Source organism: Eumetopias jubatus, unplaced genomic scaffold (assembly GCF_037043125.1).
Source record: "Eumetopias jubatus isolate StellerSeaLion01/CBP00866 unplaced genomic scaffold, mEumJub1_p1.0 scaffold_14, whole genome shotgun sequence".
NCBI lineage: Eukaryota > Metazoa > Chordata > Mammalia > Carnivora > Otariidae > Eumetopias > Eumetopias jubatus.
In genome coordinates, this window is record NW_028274820.1 from 79,181,371 (window position 1) to 79,201,359 (window position 19,989).

The 19,989-nt window shown below is 35.8% G+C and overlaps 1 protein-coding gene across 1 annotated transcript in view; it reads left to right on the forward strand.

Moving 5' to 3' along the window:
• The window catches only part of CPED1 (cadherin like and PC-esterase domain containing 1), a 267,619-nt gene that overhangs the window by 91,809 nt on the left and 155,821 nt on the right, over positions 1 to 19,989 (forward strand). The window contains exons 5-6 of the mRNA XM_028104949.2: positions 6,971 to 7,103; positions 8,414 to 8,579. Of these exons, the coding sequence (XP_027960750.2) occupies positions 6,971 to 7,103; positions 8,414 to 8,579 (299 nt within the window). The remainder of the gene's footprint in view (positions 1 to 6,970; positions 7,104 to 8,413; positions 8,580 to 19,989) is intronic.

The window sequence follows — 19,989 nt, forward strand, 5'->3', positions numbered from 1 at the left end:
AACAAAAGGTTATGCTATACAACTCTAGTAAAACTGCTCAGCAGTTGGCTTGCTCATTCTTCTCATTTCAGCCCCTTTCTCTATGGCCAGTGCACTTATCTCTAGTTATTTGGTTAAGAAGACATTAGCATTCACTTATTAAGCAGAGATTGACCTCCTATGTTAAGTGCTGGCCTAAGTGTGTTTGGCACTAAATACACAATGGAAAGAAAAACCCAGAATTCCTGACTTCATAGAGCTCCTGGTCCAGTAAACTAATTCCCTTTGAAGTACTTAATACTTACAACAATCCCTCCTCTCTAACTGCAAATGAGTGATCAAGTTGGTGAACCTGAATGTACCTGGTGGTGTGTTTCCTCCCTATTTTGTACAGGGCTCAAGAAGTGAAAGGGTCATTGATATTCCCCAAATACTTTCTCACAGGGTGAGAGCTCAAAAGGGATCCAGATACAGTGTCTCCTATGTGGTTTATTGGGCCTCACACAAAGAAAATGGCAACTGGTTGACCTTGTGGAGCACTCGGAATTGCTGAAATATACCTGAATTCACAGAGGAACAATATTCCAGGGCTGGCCCTTGGACTCTTGCCACTTATCTATTCCATTAGGTCATATACAGCATATATTAAAAATTACAACTTTTCACCTGGGATCACAGGAATTTAGAATTATAAACAACCTCAGAAATCATCTAGTTGTTCGTTTAGTAAATATTTGTTTAGTACCCACTGTGCTTGCTGCTGTCTTTTTCATCATCAAGCAAAGAAGGAAACAGATTCAGAGGTGAAGATATTTGTTCTTTTTTAGGAATTGGCAGAACTTGGGCTATGCTTCTATTGTTTTCAAAGCATATACTAAATACTCATTGAATGGTTTCAAGTTTGTCCCTCATATTAGGGTTTTCCATGGAAACAGAAAATAAGATCTATCTATCTTTCTATTATATCTTCATTGAGAGAGAAGGAGAGAAAGAGACTCATTGTAATGTATTGGCTCATGTGATTCTGGAAGTTGAGAAGTCCCAAGATCTGCCATCTGCAACCTGGAGACTCAGGAAAGCTGGTGATGTAGAGAGCCATTTGTTAGATTCCAGTCCAGATCTGAAGGCCTGAGAACCAAGTATACTAAGGGTAGGAGAAGATTGATGTCACAGCCAATTATTCAGCCAGAGAGCAAATTCACCCTTCCTCTGCCCTTTTGTTCTGTTCAGTGGCTCAATAGATTGGCTGATGCCCAACCACATCTGGGAGAGCTATCTGCTTTACTCATTCCACCAGTTCAAATGGTGGAATGAATAAACATACCAAACATACCCTCATAAACACACCCATAATGTTTAAGTAGTTTTCTGGGTATCCCTTGGCCCAGTCAAGTTGACACATAAATTTAACCAATGCACCCTTTCGTCATTCCTACCCACAGACGTTCTAGCCACTGGAACCTTCTTTCATAGGTGGTATGTTTATGGACTCTTTGCATTACAGTTTAGAAAGAGAAACATTATGAATTGCTGATATTTGATCAATATTCAGCCATCTTTTACCTAACAAAAGGCAATTTCATATGATTCATCTTAAGCCATGCCCTACTGCCATGTACAAATGCTCTTATTAGAGATCAAAGCTAATATTTCTTTCTTACTAACTCTTCCCCTATGTGCATGCGCCTGCACACATTCTCATACACACTTATGATTGTTTCTCCAGGACATGTGGCTAGTAAGAAGAAAACTAGGGCAAAAATTTGTATTTACCTAAATACAGGATTTGTTCTGGATATTCTTCATTTGCTCCTTCACTCTAGACTGACCCTTCCCCAGGAAGCTGTCCACTGCACACTGCATCAATGGGGCTCCCTTGTCCTCTGACTTCCGGCAGGAGATCAGAGTTCAGGAAGAGGGAACTTTGGGATATTTATTCCCTACCTGCTTCCCGGCCAGACCCTGGCTTAGTAGTGCCTGTGTTTTCTATCTGTGACCATAGCTCATGCTCAGCATCCTCTCCCACAGCTATTGTGACCATAGCTCATGCTCAGTGTTCTCTCCCATAGCTATGCCCTTTGCTTGGTTCTATAATCCCCGCCCTCCTGGGCTAGGGGTGGCAAGAGCTTCCCTTTTGTCAGCCCTGGGAGGTTCACTACCTATTGTTTTCCCTTAATGCTACCCTCTTTAACAGTCCCCTTCTGTAATAGTTTCTTGGTTAATAGTCTCTTCACTTACCATTTTGACTTGCCATCCATTCATTTTCTCCCAGGGCCCTGACTCAGTCTTTTTCCTGGCTATGACTTTAGTTTGTGCATATATTAATCTGTATTTGTTATGTATGTAACTTCTGTGGGTATGTTTGCATAGCTATACCTGTGGGCTAAGGACTAAGACTTGTAAATGTCTTTGGGTAAAAAGAACAATTAATATACCCACAAATGGTACTTATTTATACTTCTAATCTCAAAATTAACTGTTAATTATTAATTGAGACCTTTTATCTTCACTGGAAGTTTTAAAATGAGAAAATAGTGGCTAAGTGTAATTTCCTAATATGAAATGCAAGATAATATTCAAACATTTATGAAATATAATTACCCTTTCCACTTTTACTTTCCTATTAATTATTAGCTCTGGGCAAAACATTAAATCAAATATAGTATAAATTTGCCTGCTAATCTTTGCTTGTTTTCCAGTGTATAGTCTTTGCCTATAATGTATATAATTACATGCCATATAGAAGGGAAAAAATAAAATATTTTGAATACATTGGGATACCATTTTGTTTTCCAAGTACACATTGACTTAATCCTTTCCCTCCTAACCCTCCAAACTAGCTCATTGCTAGAACAAACACTTACTGAACACTTGTTATGCATCAGCATTGTGTTCAGTGATGTGGAACAAACAGGAAATTCATGGGAAATCATATTCTAGATTCTAGAAGACTCCTTGACATTGTCACACATCCATTAAGCATTGGTTAGTAAGAATCAAAATGGAAACCCAGGTCTTGTGGTTCTGGTTTAATCTTTCTTTTCCTAAAACTGCACCATACTCAGTGGGTACTGGGTCCCTGGCCAACCAAATGTTAGAAGACAGGAGAAAAGCAGTCTTCATCCATCCTTAAAAAATTGTTCATAATTTCTCTGGGTAAGTGGTAAAGTTACAGGCTTCATAGCTCTTTAAAATAAGCTCAGGGTAGTTGATAAATAAAAACACATAGATATTTCACATCTGTAGCTGCTTATTCATTCATTCCTCATACTGTGGGGTAGAAAAGCCCTAAAGACACATGCTAGGCCCTCCATATTTAATTGCTTTCTGGAAATATTTAACAAATATGTCTTAATGAATTACAAGGCCATTTAAAAGACTGTATCATAGGCACTCATCTCCCAAATTTCCCCAAAAAAACAGAAGCTTGTTTTGGCATTGCTTATAGAAGATCTCTAGGTTCATGTGTGTGTTGGGTGGTTAAGGGAGAAGAGGGGAATGGAATATTAAAAGAAGTGGATTGGACTGGTTTGTTGAGAGAGTCTTTGATAGAAAAGCCAAATGAAAGATAAAAGAAATAGTGACTACTGACAATTCTTTGATTCTGTTAAGTGAGAACATAGGGTATTTAAGAGTCCCACAATTATTTATCATAGTTTCATAAAATGTAGTTGCAGCTTTTACAAGTATTAATGGAGCTAATTTCTTTAATGATTTTTTAAAATGTATTCATTTGAGAGAGAGAGAGAGAAAGGGAGAGAGCACGAGCAGAGGGGAGAGGCAGAGGGAGAAGCAAACTCCCCCTGAGCCAGGAGCCCGATGTGGAACTCGATCCCAGGACCTGGAGATCAAGACCTGAGCCAAAGGCAAATGATTAACCATCTGAGCCACACAGGTGCCCCTTAATGGAGCTCATTTTTAATTTTTGGCTGTAATCAAGGGAAATGGGAATGATTTTAGATGTTAGGGAACATCTACTTAGAGGGGCTTTTTGTTGGTTTTGGGGGGGTTAGAATCATTAAAAGTAACCTCAAACCTGGAATAAGATAATGGAAAGATAGATAGATAGATGATAGATAGATAGATAGATAGATAGATAGATAGATAGATAGGTAGATAGATAGATAGATGATAGATAGATAGATAGATAGATAGATAGATAGATAGATAGATGATAGATAGATCCTATATCTATCTATATATAGAGAGAGAGAAAGATATCACAAAGGGTAAAAATTACTTTAATCAATATTACATTCCATTGTTCAACCACAGTTTCAAGGGCTGATGTGGAATGCTGACATATTCTTGACAATTCTTATATTGGATTCCTTGTGCTCTGTGTTATAGGCTCTTCCACTTGAACTAAGGCAAAAAAAAAAAGGTGACATAAAATTATTTATTCTTTGACATATTTGCTGACTACTACTTCCTGAAAATCATTGAGCTACTACCTTGGTAAAACACTTAATAGGGGTAGCTTCTTCAAAGTCAGCTCTGTTTGGGCTTCAGATCAATGTTGTGCTTCCTGGCAGTAAGGATAAAAAGGAAATCAGGGTAAATTACACTGTTCTCGTATTATACAAAAGAAGGCCACAAATTAGCTCTTCCAGAGAGACAAAAATCTTTCCTAGTAATAAATCCTAAAAAATGTCTACTTAGTGAAAAAATGTATTTTCTTACTGTAAATTTAAAGGATTATATAAACAGTTCAACTCTTCTTAAGTTGTGATCCCCAAGAAAAGAAATTACCTTAATGACTCTTCATTTGTCACCTCCAGAAACAAGCAATTTGAGTATTTCTTTTATTATGATGTATTAGAACTTCATTAATAAGGAAGCCTTACAAGTAGGCTATCATTTTTTGAGAAAGATCACACTGTGCTAAATAATGAGATATGGGAATACATTGAACAGCTTGACTTCTGCTGACTTTTACTTAAGAGTGTGAAGTGTTTTAAATTAGACTATGTTAGTATTGATGAAACGTGCACAAGGGGGGAAAATAATTTAAAGGCTTTGTTCCATCTTGAGATCTAGATAAATTGTATAATTTAAAAATAAATCACTGTGACCTGACGGCAAGGAAAAACAACTCTCCTGTGCTGTCGGAGGGAGTGGAAATTGGGGCAACCTTTTTGGAAGCCAATTCAGTAATACCTATCATTTTTACATTGCATTTATTCATTGATCTGGTAATTACACATACAGACTAGACTTTGACCCTAGATAAACTTGTAAAAGTACACCAAAATAGATTTAGAAGAGCATTCATTGTGCAGTGTTTTTGAAATAACAAAAGGAAAAATTACAAATATAATCTGCATACACAACAATAAGAGAATGATTAAATCAAAGGTATATCCATTTAACAGCACACCCTAAGCCATTAAGAAGTATAATGTAATTCTTTTTTTCAAAGATTTTTTATTTATTTGACAGAGGGATAGCGAGAGAGGGAACACAAGCAGGGGGAGTGGCAGAGGGAGAAGCAGGCTCCCTGCTGAGCAAGGAGCCTGATGCCCTCTTGATCCCAGGACCCTGGGATCATGACCTGAGCCAAAGGCAGACGCTTAACGACTGAGCCACCCAGGCGTTCCAAGAAGTATAATGTAATTCTATGTATGCTCAAAGGGAAAGGATTCCGGGATGGATTGGTAGGTAAACATGCCAGCCATAGACCATTATACAGCAATCCCCCCTTATCTGCAGGGGATGCATTCCAGGACCCCCAGTGGATGCCTGAAACCGCAGATAGTACCGAACCCAAATGTACTGTTTTTTCTTATACATGCACACCTAAGATAAAGTTTACTTTATAAATTAGGCACAGTAACAGATTAACAACAATAACTAATAATAAAATAGAGCAATTATAACTGGACTGTAATAAGGGTTATGTGAATGTGGTCTCGCTCTCTGGAAATATGTTATCCTTCTTGCGATATCTGAGATGATAACATGCCTAGATGATGAGAGGAAGATGAAGGACACAGGCACTGTGATGTAGCATTAGGCTGCTGCTGACCTTCTGATGGTACATCAGGAGGATCATTTGCTTCTTGACTGGGGGTTGACCACAGGTAACTGAAATTGAGAAAAGCAACACTGTAGATAAAGGGGACTATTGTAATGTCTCTTTTGGATAATTTAAAAAGCAGAAGTGTCTGCATATATAAGTTATATGGATATATTGATATTTATATCAATTTACATATTGAAGAACCATATGCATCTTACCCATTGTGCACTGATTTAGACTTCAAAAGTGAATATGTAGGCATTGGCTTTGGCAGAGAGAGGTCCCAGATAGGGGTGGATTGCTGGATGCTTCTTTTTTTTTTTTTTCCAATTGGATAACGTTCCATACAATTTGAATTTTTTTAACCATGTACCTTCAATGCATTTATTTTTTTAAAAAAATATCAGTGAGCATTCTGAGTAAATCATTACTGTTGGTCTTCACTTTTATATACTTTAGAAAACTATTAAATACTATTTTACAAAATAATAAAGCACTGTGGTCGAGTTTACCAAGATCATGAAGCATGAAAGACGCTCTAGCACATGAAGGACCGTGCTATTGTCAGGAAATCAATTCAAGTCGTCCATGTAATATTCTCATCACAAGCAAAAGTCAGCTCCTGCAGCCATCTTCCCCATATTAGGAGTGCATCTCTTATGTGTGTGTGTGGAGGGTAGATCTGCCGGGTGCAGGACAGTTGGAGACATTATTTCCATCTCTCTGAGCAAGAAGAGTTGAAATCAGTTACTGTAATCATTTTCCTAGTCTATTGGGAGAGAATAAACTGCAAAACGAAGGCCTCTCTAAACATGCATTATTGAATGGATCTAACTTTGATTCAGAAGGAGAAAAAATGGATTGCCTATTTCCCATACACCATGTAGTTGAACACAGCAAACACTACTTTGGAGCAATTTCAAAAAGAAACAATAGAATGACTAGTTTTGGTCTTCTGAATTTTTTCAGAATTGCGACTTCTGGTGAGCCCCTCTGTGTGTCTGGATCAGAGCACACAGTTAAAGCTGAGCACTTCGAGTCACCTTTTAAAAACAGTGAAGCCACATACGTGGAAACCATGGGACTGGCGACGCGAACAGCTGTAAGCTAATCATTTTGAATTGTTATATCCATCATGCATTCTTGGAAACAGCTAACAAGAGAAAACCCCTGAAGATATCCAGGGAGTATTACATGTTTGAATTATTAGGTTCTGTTACATAAAATTTCAGTTATCTCTTCTTAATAAAGAATGCCATCATTGATTTTTTTCTAGACTAATTCAAACCTCTCTTGCCAGAGAATAAACATTTGGGTAAATAGGACTCTTATCTAGGAAGTTACATTAATGGAAATAGAATTTGAAACCTTGACAGTGTGAAACTATAAAATTTTAACTTCCATTTTATACTCAAATGACATTGCCGTAGTCTATGAGTATGGCTGAATAAATTTTTTTTCTAGTTAATATTTTTTTTTATGGCTCTTAGGATCTAAGAAAGCAACTGTAGGGTACCAAATTATTTAAGTTACTTCCAGGGAAATGATTTTGTAATGTAGATAAATTATAGTGAAAAATTAAAAGATTTTCATTATTTTATCCAAGAGACAAAATAGTTTAACTTTATAATTATTCGGTAGATTTCTACAGTTAATAGTATTTATTGAAGAATCATATGCATCTCCTGCTTACCTAGACTTCAAAAGTTGAAATAGCACAATCTTTTCATTGATCAAACTTAGATATTTGAAACAGAAATGTGCAGAAAGCAAATAATTAAACATTTTGGGATCTTTTATGATTAAAGTATACTTGTTTCATCACAAAATATTAATGTTAATTTTCGTTTGTAAACTGAAGTGTTATCTTCATACATTAGCCCTTAAATTAACCCATAATTATCTGTGATGACAGTTATTGGGTAGAATCGGACTAGTAAGGAACGTATTTTGGCATATTTTTGGTGACCTGTCCACTATTGAAAAGTATAATATCTTTTCTTGTCAAGAAGATACAGCAAAGGCAGGCCAGAGCAGGATGGAGAAAATGTCTTCACTATTCCCTAAACTGTAATTTGAATCACTTTTGTTGTAATGATACATACATGACCAATTTACATTTTTTAAACCTTTAAACCTTATTTTAGGCACTATTTCCCTATCTTTCTTTCTCTTAAAAATGTTTTAATTAAATCTACCAGAGTGGAGAACTCTTATCAATTTGATCCCCTCTCTCTGTACCTGTATATCCCTTGGCAGCGACACTAATAAGCAGTGAAATTGTTTAAGGAAACCCACACATTGAAAGCTGGGGTCCAACAAAGGATGAATGAGTGCACAAAGCTTCGAGGTAATGTACAAATGATGTACCCTAGGTTATGGAGCATTAACTATGCTGGCTTATTTTTTTAGGAATCAAACAACAGTCCTTGCTCGACAAACAATCTTCAGAGCTGAAGAACTATCTGTGATTCTTAAAGCGTATGTGTTGGTGACATCCTTAACACCTTTGCGTGCATTCATTCATTCAACTGGCACAGTTTGGAATCCACCAAAGAAAAAACGCTTCACTGTCAAGGTAAAATTTCCACTGAAGCTGTTGTTTCCCTCAGAGTATGTTAAAGTAGGTAAAGTGAGTTGAGCTGCCTTTCTCTGACCTTTATGATTATCAAATCCCATTGAACAAAGATTGCCTCATTTTATTGCTGCAAGTAGAGATTTTCATTTAATAGGTGCAGGTTCAAAAAGGAACTGGAAACAGCTTAATTCACTAGGGATCACAAAAGCTGCATCTTGTTTTCTCAATTCATCATTTGAGTTCAATTCTTTGACCCATTATAAAGCTAATCCTCAGATGTGTTCTGTTTTCTTGACTTTCCACTTATTCAAGAAAAATATAGTCATTGCGACAAATGAAAGTAAAATTTTTCCCTTATGTTTTTTCTTCATTCTTAGGAAGCAAAATGACTATTTTATTACAATAATCAATATGGAATATTTGCTGAGTGAAAAACAAAGCTCTCAAGTGTGCCTAAGCTAGAAAGCCCTGACATAAAGCATGATGAGAAAGTTTTCTGGAAAAACTTAGTAAAAAGCACAAAAAATTTAGTTATAAAAGGTAATTCAGGTTACCTCAGTTGAAAATAAGGTCTAGTAACAACACAATGGGTAAATTTTAAGAAGTTTCCAATTCTATTTTATTTTTTAAAAAGATTTTATTTATTTATTTGAGAGAGAGAGAGAGCACAGTGGGGAAGAGGGAGAGGGAGAACAGGGAGCCTGACATGGGGCTCGATCCCAGGACCCTGAGATCATGACCTGAGCTGAAGACAGATGCTTAAATGACTGAGCCACCCAGGCGCCCCAAGAAGTTTCCAATTTTAGAGAAATAATTGTTCAGAGGACAGGTAAGAGGAAAGAGGAAGAAACTAAAAGAACACACAACAAGTATCTTAGCCTGTATGTTCTTTCAGTTTCTTCCCATTTTCTCATATCTGTCTTCTGAACAATTATTTCTCTAAAATCAAAAATCTCTTCAAAGAACAAATACTACATGATCCCACTTATATGAGAATCTAAAAGTGTCAAACTCACAGAAGCAGAGGATAGAATGGTAGTTACCAGGGGCCGGGGGAAAGGGGAAATGAGAACAGATTGGTCAACTGGTACAAAGTTTCATCTATGCAAGATAAATATGTCCTAGAGTTTTATGGACAGCATAGTGCCTACAGTTAATGATACTAAGATTTTCTAAGAGAATAGAACTTACGTTAAGTGTCCGTATCACTAAATAATACATACATACATACATACATACATATATACATGGAGGGTAAAATTTAGAAGGAATAGATGCGATTATGGCTTGATTGTGGCAATGGTTTCATAGGTGTATTTATCTCCAAATTCATCAAATTGTATGTGGTAAATATGTACAACTTTTTGTATTTCCATCATAATAAAGTGGTTTAAAAAAAAAAGAATGTACAAGTGCCTTTCATAATTTCAAGAGATTCAGAAGTGACTGAACCTGATGTTTTTCAGAATTTATCTTGTATAAACTACCTTGTAAATTCTGGAAAATCTTCCAGTGGTGAAAAATCTTTAAATGGCCCATTAAATATTATCAATTAAAAAAAAGATCAGAGTGATAAAAGATACAGGTGTTATATTCCTTAATATAATATATGGCTGACATTTTAAGGAAATACTATTGATGACTTAAGTCTTAAGCGCATTTTATTTTAAGGACAATCATCTTAACTATATCAATGTAGGTGGTTTTTAGTTAATTATGAAAAAGTAGAATCAAATTTGGTTTGTCTTTCATGTTATCTCCCACTAGTCTTTAAGTGGTTGTTTATATTTCCCTAAGTACCTTTCATCATTTTCAGATTTCCCTTTCTATTAGGTTGAATTATATGAAACCGCTGATATTTGGCCATTTTTGACCTACAAAAATATTGCAATTTCATATGATGCAACCTAATATTTGGAACTCAGGTACAGAGAGAGAAAATGAATCATATTCCTCAATTCATGTCACATTCAGGCACTCAACAAATGTTTACTCAACACAGTCCAAAATCCCCATTCTTGTAGAATTGCAATAGCAGTCTGTGCAGGACTCCCACATCTATTTATGCAATCCATTTTATCGCCATACCCCATTCAATTCCCTTGCTCCTCAGAAGACCGTCAGTATAATGATTTAATGCATATCTTTTCATTTAGATGATGGTAAAATATGCAGTTTTGTTTTGTCTACATGTGCTTTTAATTTATGTAAATTGTATTGTAGTAGAGATTTTTTTCTTTTACTGTTTTTATGTGAAGCACTAAGTATCTTCAAGAAGGAAACGTTCACGTTGTTCCGTGTACACCTTCTGTGTTACTTTTCACAGATGTCCAGTATTCCATGTGTATATTCCATTACAGTTTACCTCCCCACTCCTCCAGTGATAGCTTGATTGTTCCAACTCTTGGCTAAACCAAATAGTGCTTCAAATGTACAAATTCTTATATATGACCCTTTATGAACCTGCATATGATTTTTCTGGAGAATATATACTTGTCATGGGACTTGCAAGGTCATAGGATATGGGTTCATTTGATAGAATTAAATAATGCCAGCTTACCCTCCAGAAGGCCTGTATCAGTTTCTATGCCATGATCCGTCTCTTCATGTCCCCACAACCTGCCCAACACTTGACCTTTCCAGCTTGCAACAGGTGACAAGTGACATTTTACTCTTGCAGATTTGTCATCTCTCTGTTAACTTTATCCATAGTGTCTGTTGGTCAGGAATCTTCAATTGATTATTCAAATTAATATTTCCTTATAATTCCTGCTTTGGAGATTTGGTTCCAGAAATCATTTCTTATCTCTAAGTCATAGGGGTGGGCTTCTCCATTTTCTTCTACTACCTTTATAATTTTTTTCTGGACATATAAACATCTTATTCAACTAGAGTTCACTTTTGATCCAGAATTTTTTTCTATATAATCAATTCTCACGGGCTAAAAACTCATCATTTCCCATGAATCTAATATCGCCTTTATTGTATAAATTCCCATTAGTATATGAGGCTGCTTCTGAGCTCTCCGTTCTGTTTCAATTGGCCCATTTGTTTTTATTATTCTAGCAGTATATGTATATCTTGATACCTGGCAGGGAGGTTCTTCCTTTCTACTTTTTCTTTTCAAAATTAAATTAGCTATTTTGGAGACATTTATTTCCTCATAAATATTTTAGAATATCAAGTATTTTTTTAAAATCCTACAGGAATTTTGATATATAATTACACTGGAATTTATAGTTTAATTTTTGAAGAATTGAATGTTCATAATATTAAGTCTTTCTATTTATTCAGATCATTTTTTTCCTTTGTAGAGTTTAAAATTTTTTCTCCAAGAAGTCTTGTATGTTCTCACTTATGTTTATTTCTAGAGTCCTTAGAATATTTGTTGATATTCTTTTTGAAATTATATTGTTTAGTCAGTTATTACTAGAATAGAGAAATACTATTTTTGAAGTTGAACTTGTATTTGGTACACTTGTTCCAATAATTTTACCATTAATAATACCATTGGGTTTGGGTTTTCAAGGCAGATGATTATTTTATCTTCAGATAAGGTCATGTTAATCTCCTTCTTCTTAATTCTTATATATCTTCTTCCTCCCTCCCTCCCTCCCTACCTCTCTCTCTCTTTCTTTCTTTCTTTCACTAATATTGGTCAGAACCTCCAGTACTATCTTTAAAGGTAGAAATGAAAGTTAAATATTCTCAAATTGTTCTTCATCTTAAAAGGAATGCAACTCAAATTTCTCTATTAAGTAAAATGCTTGCTGTGGGTTTTTGGTTTATAATCTACAATTCCTGCCAAAATAGTGAGACTAATGACTAGCCACACTGTATCTGTCATTGTTTTACAACTATTGCAATATATGGTAATTTTGTTTCCTCTGCACCCTCTCCACTCCCCTTCCCAGACAATAGTTTATTTTGAAACAAATCCCAGACATCATATGATTTCATTTGTAAACCTTTTAGAGTGTAACTCTGAGAGAGATGGATTTATAAACTTTACTAAGTTAAATAAGTTCCCTTTTATTTTTAGTTAGCTAGAAGTCTTTACCATAAAAAGATTTTGAACTTTACAAATGCTTTTTTTTTGCATTAATAAAATTATGTGATTTTTTTTCCTCAAGTTTATTTTTGTGGTATATGACATTGCTAGATTTTATTTTCATAGAACTTCCTTGCATCACTGAGATAAAAACTATGTGATTATTTGGGGATATTTTTCAATACTCTGTTGGATTTGTTTAGTTATGATTTTTAGGTCTATGTTCATAAAGGATATGGACCTATAATTGTATTTTCTTATGCTTCTCTTATCTGGTTTTTAGAGTTGAGATTACTGGATAAAATAGAACTGGATAACTTTCACTTGTTTGCGTAAGCTAGGAATTACTTCTCCTAGCTGTTTATAACATCCTCCTGGACTTGTTTTCTTCTTATTGACTATTTCCAATTTGGGCCTGAAGTCTTTTACCTTTTAATTCTGGGACATCTGTTTTCATTACTTTTGAGACATTTTTGCTAACTGTTTTTCCTTTCTTTCTTCTGTTGTCCAGATTTTGACCCCTTCGTTTCATGTGCTGATACCCCTTAAGAAGTATGCACATTTTTACTTACATTTATTAAATTCTTATTTTGTTTCCTCTTGGTTCTTTTTAATGATTTCTCTTTTCACGGTTCATTTTGCTACTGTCTTCCATTATTTCCTTGAGTATATATTTTTTAAAGATTTTATTTATTTATTTGAGAGAGGAGAGAGAGAAAGAGAGAGCATGGGGTGCAGAGGGAGAGGGAGAAGCAGGGAGCCTGATGTGGGGCTCAATCCCAGGACCTTGGAATTGTGACCTGAGTTGAAGACAGATGCTTAACTGACTGAGCCACCCAGGTGCCCCTTCCTTGAGTATATTCATCATGCTTTTTAAAAATTCCTAGTGCAGGAGCGCCTGGGTGGATCAGTCGGTTAAGTGTCTGCCTTCAGCTCAGGTCATGATCCTAGGGTCCTGGGATCGAGTCCCGCATCAGAGCCTGCTTCTCCCTCTGCTTGTGCTTTCTCTCTCTCTCTCTCTCTAATAAATAAATAAATAAATAAATAATCTTTAAAAAAATTCCTAGTGCATTAGTTTTAGAGGTCAGTGTGCTATCCTTTGTACCATGGTCCATTAGTTTAAGTAGCATCATATAAGTCTTTTACTTTGTTGCCTTACTTTTACTTGGTTTGCCTCCTACTGGAGGTAGCTGTACTTTTCATGTGTCCCCCGTTTTGTTCTTTGAGCTTAAGTTCTCCTGCCCATAATATTTATTCCAGCTGGTATGCTATTTGCGGAAGGCCAGTCCTGCAGGTGTATCCAAGGAGGTGGTAGAGAATGAGTTCCGGGCATCAGAAAACCATTTTCAATCATTTCCCTCTGCTGCCCCTCTAGTAGGTGGTTTCTCTGGTCAGAATTTCACTCCCTAAACTCTTAGAAGTAAAGCCTTGGGAGGAGGCACTTCTCTCCATTATAATCCATCAAACTTGAAGTTTGAGAGGGAATAGGGGGAAGGAGTGAATGTCAGATGTGATATAATCTCACACCTCTCCTCATCAAGTCTTCATCTGAGCAGGACATTATTCCTCCCCACCCCAGATTAGGCAAGCTGATTCCTGGGGTGGACTTTATTACATCCTGAACAGGAATGGAGGAAGCAGTGATTGTCCTAGGGGTCACAGGGAAGAGGCAGGAGAAAAACAAGAACACTTTCCTCCATTTTGTCCTCCCAGAGAAGCCTCTGGACCCACCCTCCCCACACTCCAGGGGTCCTGTCCCTTGCCACCACTGGCCAGACCAGTTCAAAACAGCTTTCACAATCCCCTTCACACCAGTTTTTATTATCTGTTCTTTTGAAGCTTTATCCCCCCCTTTTTGTTTTGTTTTGTTTTGTTTTTAAGCATCACTTCCCCTAAGCCCAGTAGAAATGACCGGTAAAAATGATACACTTTTTTGTGATAGTTTTTATCCGCACATTCGCTTTCTGCAGTTTGAGTCCATCCCACCCCCCCGTCCCACCCCCAAAGACTTCCGGAAGCAGATGATCCTCCTTCTGATGAATCGGCAGAAGGTCAATAGTAACCTAATGCTACATCACAGTGCCTATGTCATTCGCTTCACTTCCTCCCTCACATAAGTATTTTATCTCACATCATCACAAGAAGAAGGGTGAGTACAGCACAATAAGATATTTTGAGAGGGACAGAGACCACATTCACATAACTTTTATTATAACCCACTGTTACAATTGTTCTGTTTTATTGTTACTGTTGTTCATCTCTTACTGTGTCTAATTTATAAAATAAACTTTATCTTAGGTGCATATGTATAAGAAAAAACATAGTACGTCTAAGGTCGGGTACTCTCTGTGGTTTCAGGTGTCCCCTGGTGGTCTTGGTCATATCTCCCCCGTGGATAATAGGAGACTACTGTATTTCCTGAAAATCAAGCATGAGACAAGAAGGCTCTTTGTGATTTGGGTTTCTTTAGGTTTTCATGCTTTATTCACTATTTTGTTTCTTATTCATATCTTTGTCGCGTCTGCAGGACAGGGGCAAACTGTAGGTGTAACACAGGAAAGTATGCAGTTCTTTTCATTTTTATCCTCTCCTTGGGATTTGTCTTTTCAAGATCTTGCCTGATTATTCTGGACAATACCGTTATCTGCTCTCAAAGGGAGGTAGTGCAACTTCCTGGGTTAATGTGCCAGAGAGCGATTATTTCTTACGAGGTCAAAGTTATATTTGATGCTACAGAGAGATTTCTGAAAACAAGGGAGTATCTATTTACCCTTCAAGTGAAGTACTGATTGCTTCAGCTAAAACAAATGGATTATACTTATCTGTTAAATCACTTGACCATCTTCCAAAATACTGCTTCCTTCTGATATTTTTAGATGTGAAAAATACATGGAAATTGTTCTCAGTGCTAATGTGGAGGACAGGACCAAGATCCACTTTAAAGATTAACAATGTGACATCAAAGTTTTATTAAACACTTTTTAAATTCCACAAAACATGTGTGTGTGTGTGTGTGTGTGTAAGGAGTTCTCAATTCAAAGGCTGAATGACTTAGTTAAATCAGTAGTGATTTATGCACTGTGCAGTGAGGCAAATCCACTAAACTGGTTACAGTGGCCATTTATAGAATATTCTGGCAGCTAAAGGAGGTATGAAAGTAATAACAAATATAACTATGAGCTCATTTATTTCCAATTAGGTTTGCTGCTGAGATACTTTCTTTACTAAAGCTTTGGAGAGAGTTGAAAAATATCAAGAAATGCAAATTTGAGAAATAATGGCAAGTAGATGCTTTGTAAACTAAATTTTTCTAAACCCTCCTTCTATACAATAAAAATAATTTCGAATTTAGGTGTTAGGTGTTTCCAAAGGATGTTCAAATTTAAAAGTGGGGGGAAGATGGAAGAAGGGAAAGAAAATTAATAGCACATGTAACACATGCTTACTATATCCTTTGATTCAATTTTAAACAACCACTTTTGCAGCTAAGGCAATGTCATTTTCTTGGTGAGTATAATAAATCCAATTTTAAGTGATATTTTATTCAAAAACTTCTTCCCTTAAAAAGCTTTCAATTCAATTATAAAACACTCCAGTTTTATCTATGAATTCAAGAGTGGAACTCTTGTACAACCACCATAACTATAACTTTCGGTCAAATGCGTCCATGGCTGTCTTTATACATAGGTCATATAGATTAACTGCAATAGATGTCATAAATTTAAATTTGGCTCTTACAGTAAAAAGTCACAATTTATCCCTTCATCCATTCTAGTTATCCAGCAGAGAGGAAACTCTCATATCTGTAACTTCTTTATGACGTCTGGAGATTCTTTATACCTGTGATCATAGCAGACTGCTTTGATGAAAATTTATTGCTAGAGTGATTTGTGACTTCCAGCAGGAAGACCTGTCAAAAGTCTTATTTTGTCTAGTTGAGACATAACTTAAATGAATTCATTGTTTGACCGGCCACCATCCCACATTTAAAGACGTTCATTTGTTGATATTTGGTATTCAAAAGTTATATGAAGATGATTCCTCGAATGTAATCAGTTCATGATAAATGTGTCTTGGATTGAATTCCATCAAGGATCATTTAGGACATTTTTTTGAAGAAGTAAAACTGTCTTTATTTGGAGATGACATGCTCTTTTTAACTGAAGTATAATTGGCATACAGTATCTTGTTAGTTTCAGGCATATAGCCTAGTGATTTGAGACTTTAATACCTTATGAAATGACCCCCGTGCTAAGTCTAGTTACTAGCATCATTTAAAAATGTTTAACTGTGTGAAGAAATGGCCCAAATCTATGTAATCCCTAACCATTCTAACTTAGCTCATATATTTAGTAATGGTCCTCCAGTGGCCTTCTGGCAAATGCAGTAGACAGATGTCATCATTTGAATCTCTGGACAGCCGCTCTGATAGAAAAGGGAAAACATGGGGCACTGAAGCTTTTTCTTAAGTCAGTATCTGTAAGAATCATCTCTCATGGAAACCCAAGTTAAAGCAAGCTCCTGCCCAGGCTGAGGCTCTAAATCACCAGCTCTCTACCACCACGGCAGTGGCCTTCTGGGGGTCATCCTTCCATCTCCAGTGCCTGCGGTTCCCTCTCACTCACGGGAGATCAGCAGATGTTCATGGAGGAGAGCATGAACATTGGCAAAGCAAGGGATGTTGTGATTTACAAAGACCCTTTTTAAAGAATGCATATATCTCTTACTCGGATTTGGAGACATACCACAGTTGCAGGGATGAAGTTAGCCTCATTTGTCATCTGTATTTATGCAGGGTCTTTCATAATGTTGGATGAGATTGCTCATATATTCCCAGGGTAAAAATGAATAATGCTTCTGGATGCAGGTTAAAGTCACAGTATGGTTTGTCAACCTTAGGAAGTGCTCTTCTTCTGATCTCCATTTTACATCTAAAACTGCAGGCTATGGACCTGACCTTGTAAAAGACTTTTTCACTGAGCATCTGGCCCTTCTGCAGGCCCCGGAGATTTATGTCAGCTCGTGGAAGGAATGTGAATAAAAGTCTGCTCTCGGGAGTTTGTAAAACGAGTTGATGTATTACTTAATCTATTCTTACTTGGATTAAATTTAAAAATCGCTTCAGGGTGTTCATTTTAAAGTTTGATATTATATAAATAAAAATTATAGGTAACAAGCATAAAATTAAATAAACAAGTGGCCAAAGCTGACACAATAAAAACTAAGTAATAATTGAAAACTGAAATGTATTTCATCAGCCCACACTGGTGTGAAATGTTATTTCAGAAATATATTTGCTCTAGAAAAAGAATGATTGTTTTGCAACTGCACGTGATTTTTAAATAATTTTACAATAATTTTATTATTCTGTATTGATACTGCTGATTGCAACTTTGTCTCTGATTTCCAAAATTTTCATTAACTCATTCATTTCATTTGTTATTCCCAGCTTTGTTCCATGAAAGATTTGTCAGGTAATTATATACATTCATTAATTCTTAATACTGCACCTGGATTATTATCCTAAATAGGGAGAGAATTATTCATTAATCATAGTCATGTTTATTTGATCAAAAATGATCATTTAAACATGTGACCATAAGCTTCAGAACAGCAAGAAATATGTCTGTCTCCCTACAGCCTCAGAAAATGCCAGGCACATGGCAGGCACTCAAACAATTTTATCAATGATAGGTTGTCTATCATTATCATTTCTGTTAAAGGTATCTCATTAAAACATGCAAAGAAACTTTCCTGTTGACAAAATAGATTTAAGAATAGGTTCTGCAACAAAAGATAAATATGAGGAATTTACCTATAACATCTTTGTTAATTCAGGCGTGTCTTTTCTGAAATAAGGTAGTGAACTGGTTAATATATGCAAATAAAATTAGTTAGCATGTATGCATTATATATATATTACACATATATAAAATGTGTTACAATGACAACATAATGTAAAACTTAACCCTAATAAATAAATTTGCTAATTATTATTTCCTTTAACAGTAGAAAACGGATGGGCAAGTATTATATATCCAGAAAAATGGAGGTTAGCTAATACTCAGGGATTTCAGTGTGAAATCAGAGGAGGTAAAGGAATTCCTTCAGAATGTTTGAAAGTTGGAAAGGGAATTTCTTAGTGGCTTTTGGTTGTTAGGATGTGTATTTATTTCCCTCTCATTTGCTTCTCTCCTTCACCGGTCTTGTTCAGAGCCTGCTTCTCTCTGGCGCCATCTAGTGGATGCCTGTTCGAGGCTGAGAAGGGGTCCAGATGAGGACTTGGCAAAGATCAAGTGTTACTTCTCCAAACTGGAGCCTAGGAATCCATGGCATATGGACGTCATGGAAATGCATAAATTAGTTAATGCAGGCTCATCCAGCATAGGAGCATTGCTCTGATTATGATTTTTTTTTTTACCTCGCTGATCATAAGTTAAAAGATAAAGATAAAATAAAGACAAAGGTAAGATACAGGGTGTTTAGAGCAAAAAATGAGCATGGAAAAACAACTAATATAAGCAATGTTTCAAATACTTTAATCATCCATAGATGCATAGATTACAGAGCAGCTGTAATCCCTTCCTTTGCTACCCTCTATCCAATATAGAATGTTAAGATGGAGCTTTGGGTAATAGACCCATGAATTAAGGCAAAACTCTCTGCTATCTTCCTGAATTTTTCCACTTCTGTTCAGGAACCTAGAGAGTTACTAAATTTAATTTTATAAATCTTGATTCCTAGATTTTGACAACAAGTCTCACCTGAGTTTTTCATCACTGTGTAATGATAAATATCTTCTGAGGATGGGAAAATATGTTGGGAGAAAAAAAATCAGATAAAGTCGGCAAAGAATCAAGAGAACAAAAACAAAGAAGAAAAATTTATTGGCCCAAATGTGCTTAAAATCCTTGAAAGAAAGGATTACATTTATTTTTTTTATTTAAAAAGGAAACAAACCTTTAGTGCCTGACACAATACCTAGTACTTAGAAGACAGGAGAAGAGAAATGGCTCGGAAGAGACTCCACTCATCAAATTGCTGAAAAAATAATTAGTAATAAAAATAACCCCTTTATAAAGAGGTATGTGAATGCAAAGTAATAGCAATGAAGACAAAAGCAATAAATGTCTTAAAAAGTTAATGACTTTAATGCTTAAGTTTATTATAAGATATTTACCCGGTGGAGAAGACATGATATATACAATTTTACTTTGGTTATAGAAACAAAATAATTTCCACCAGTACATTTTGAAGCTTATTACATGTCGTCCACCATTTTAAATATTTCTATTAAAAATTTCCTTTATTCTTATAGTTGAGCTCTATCTCAAAGACTGTGACAAATTCTAAATATAA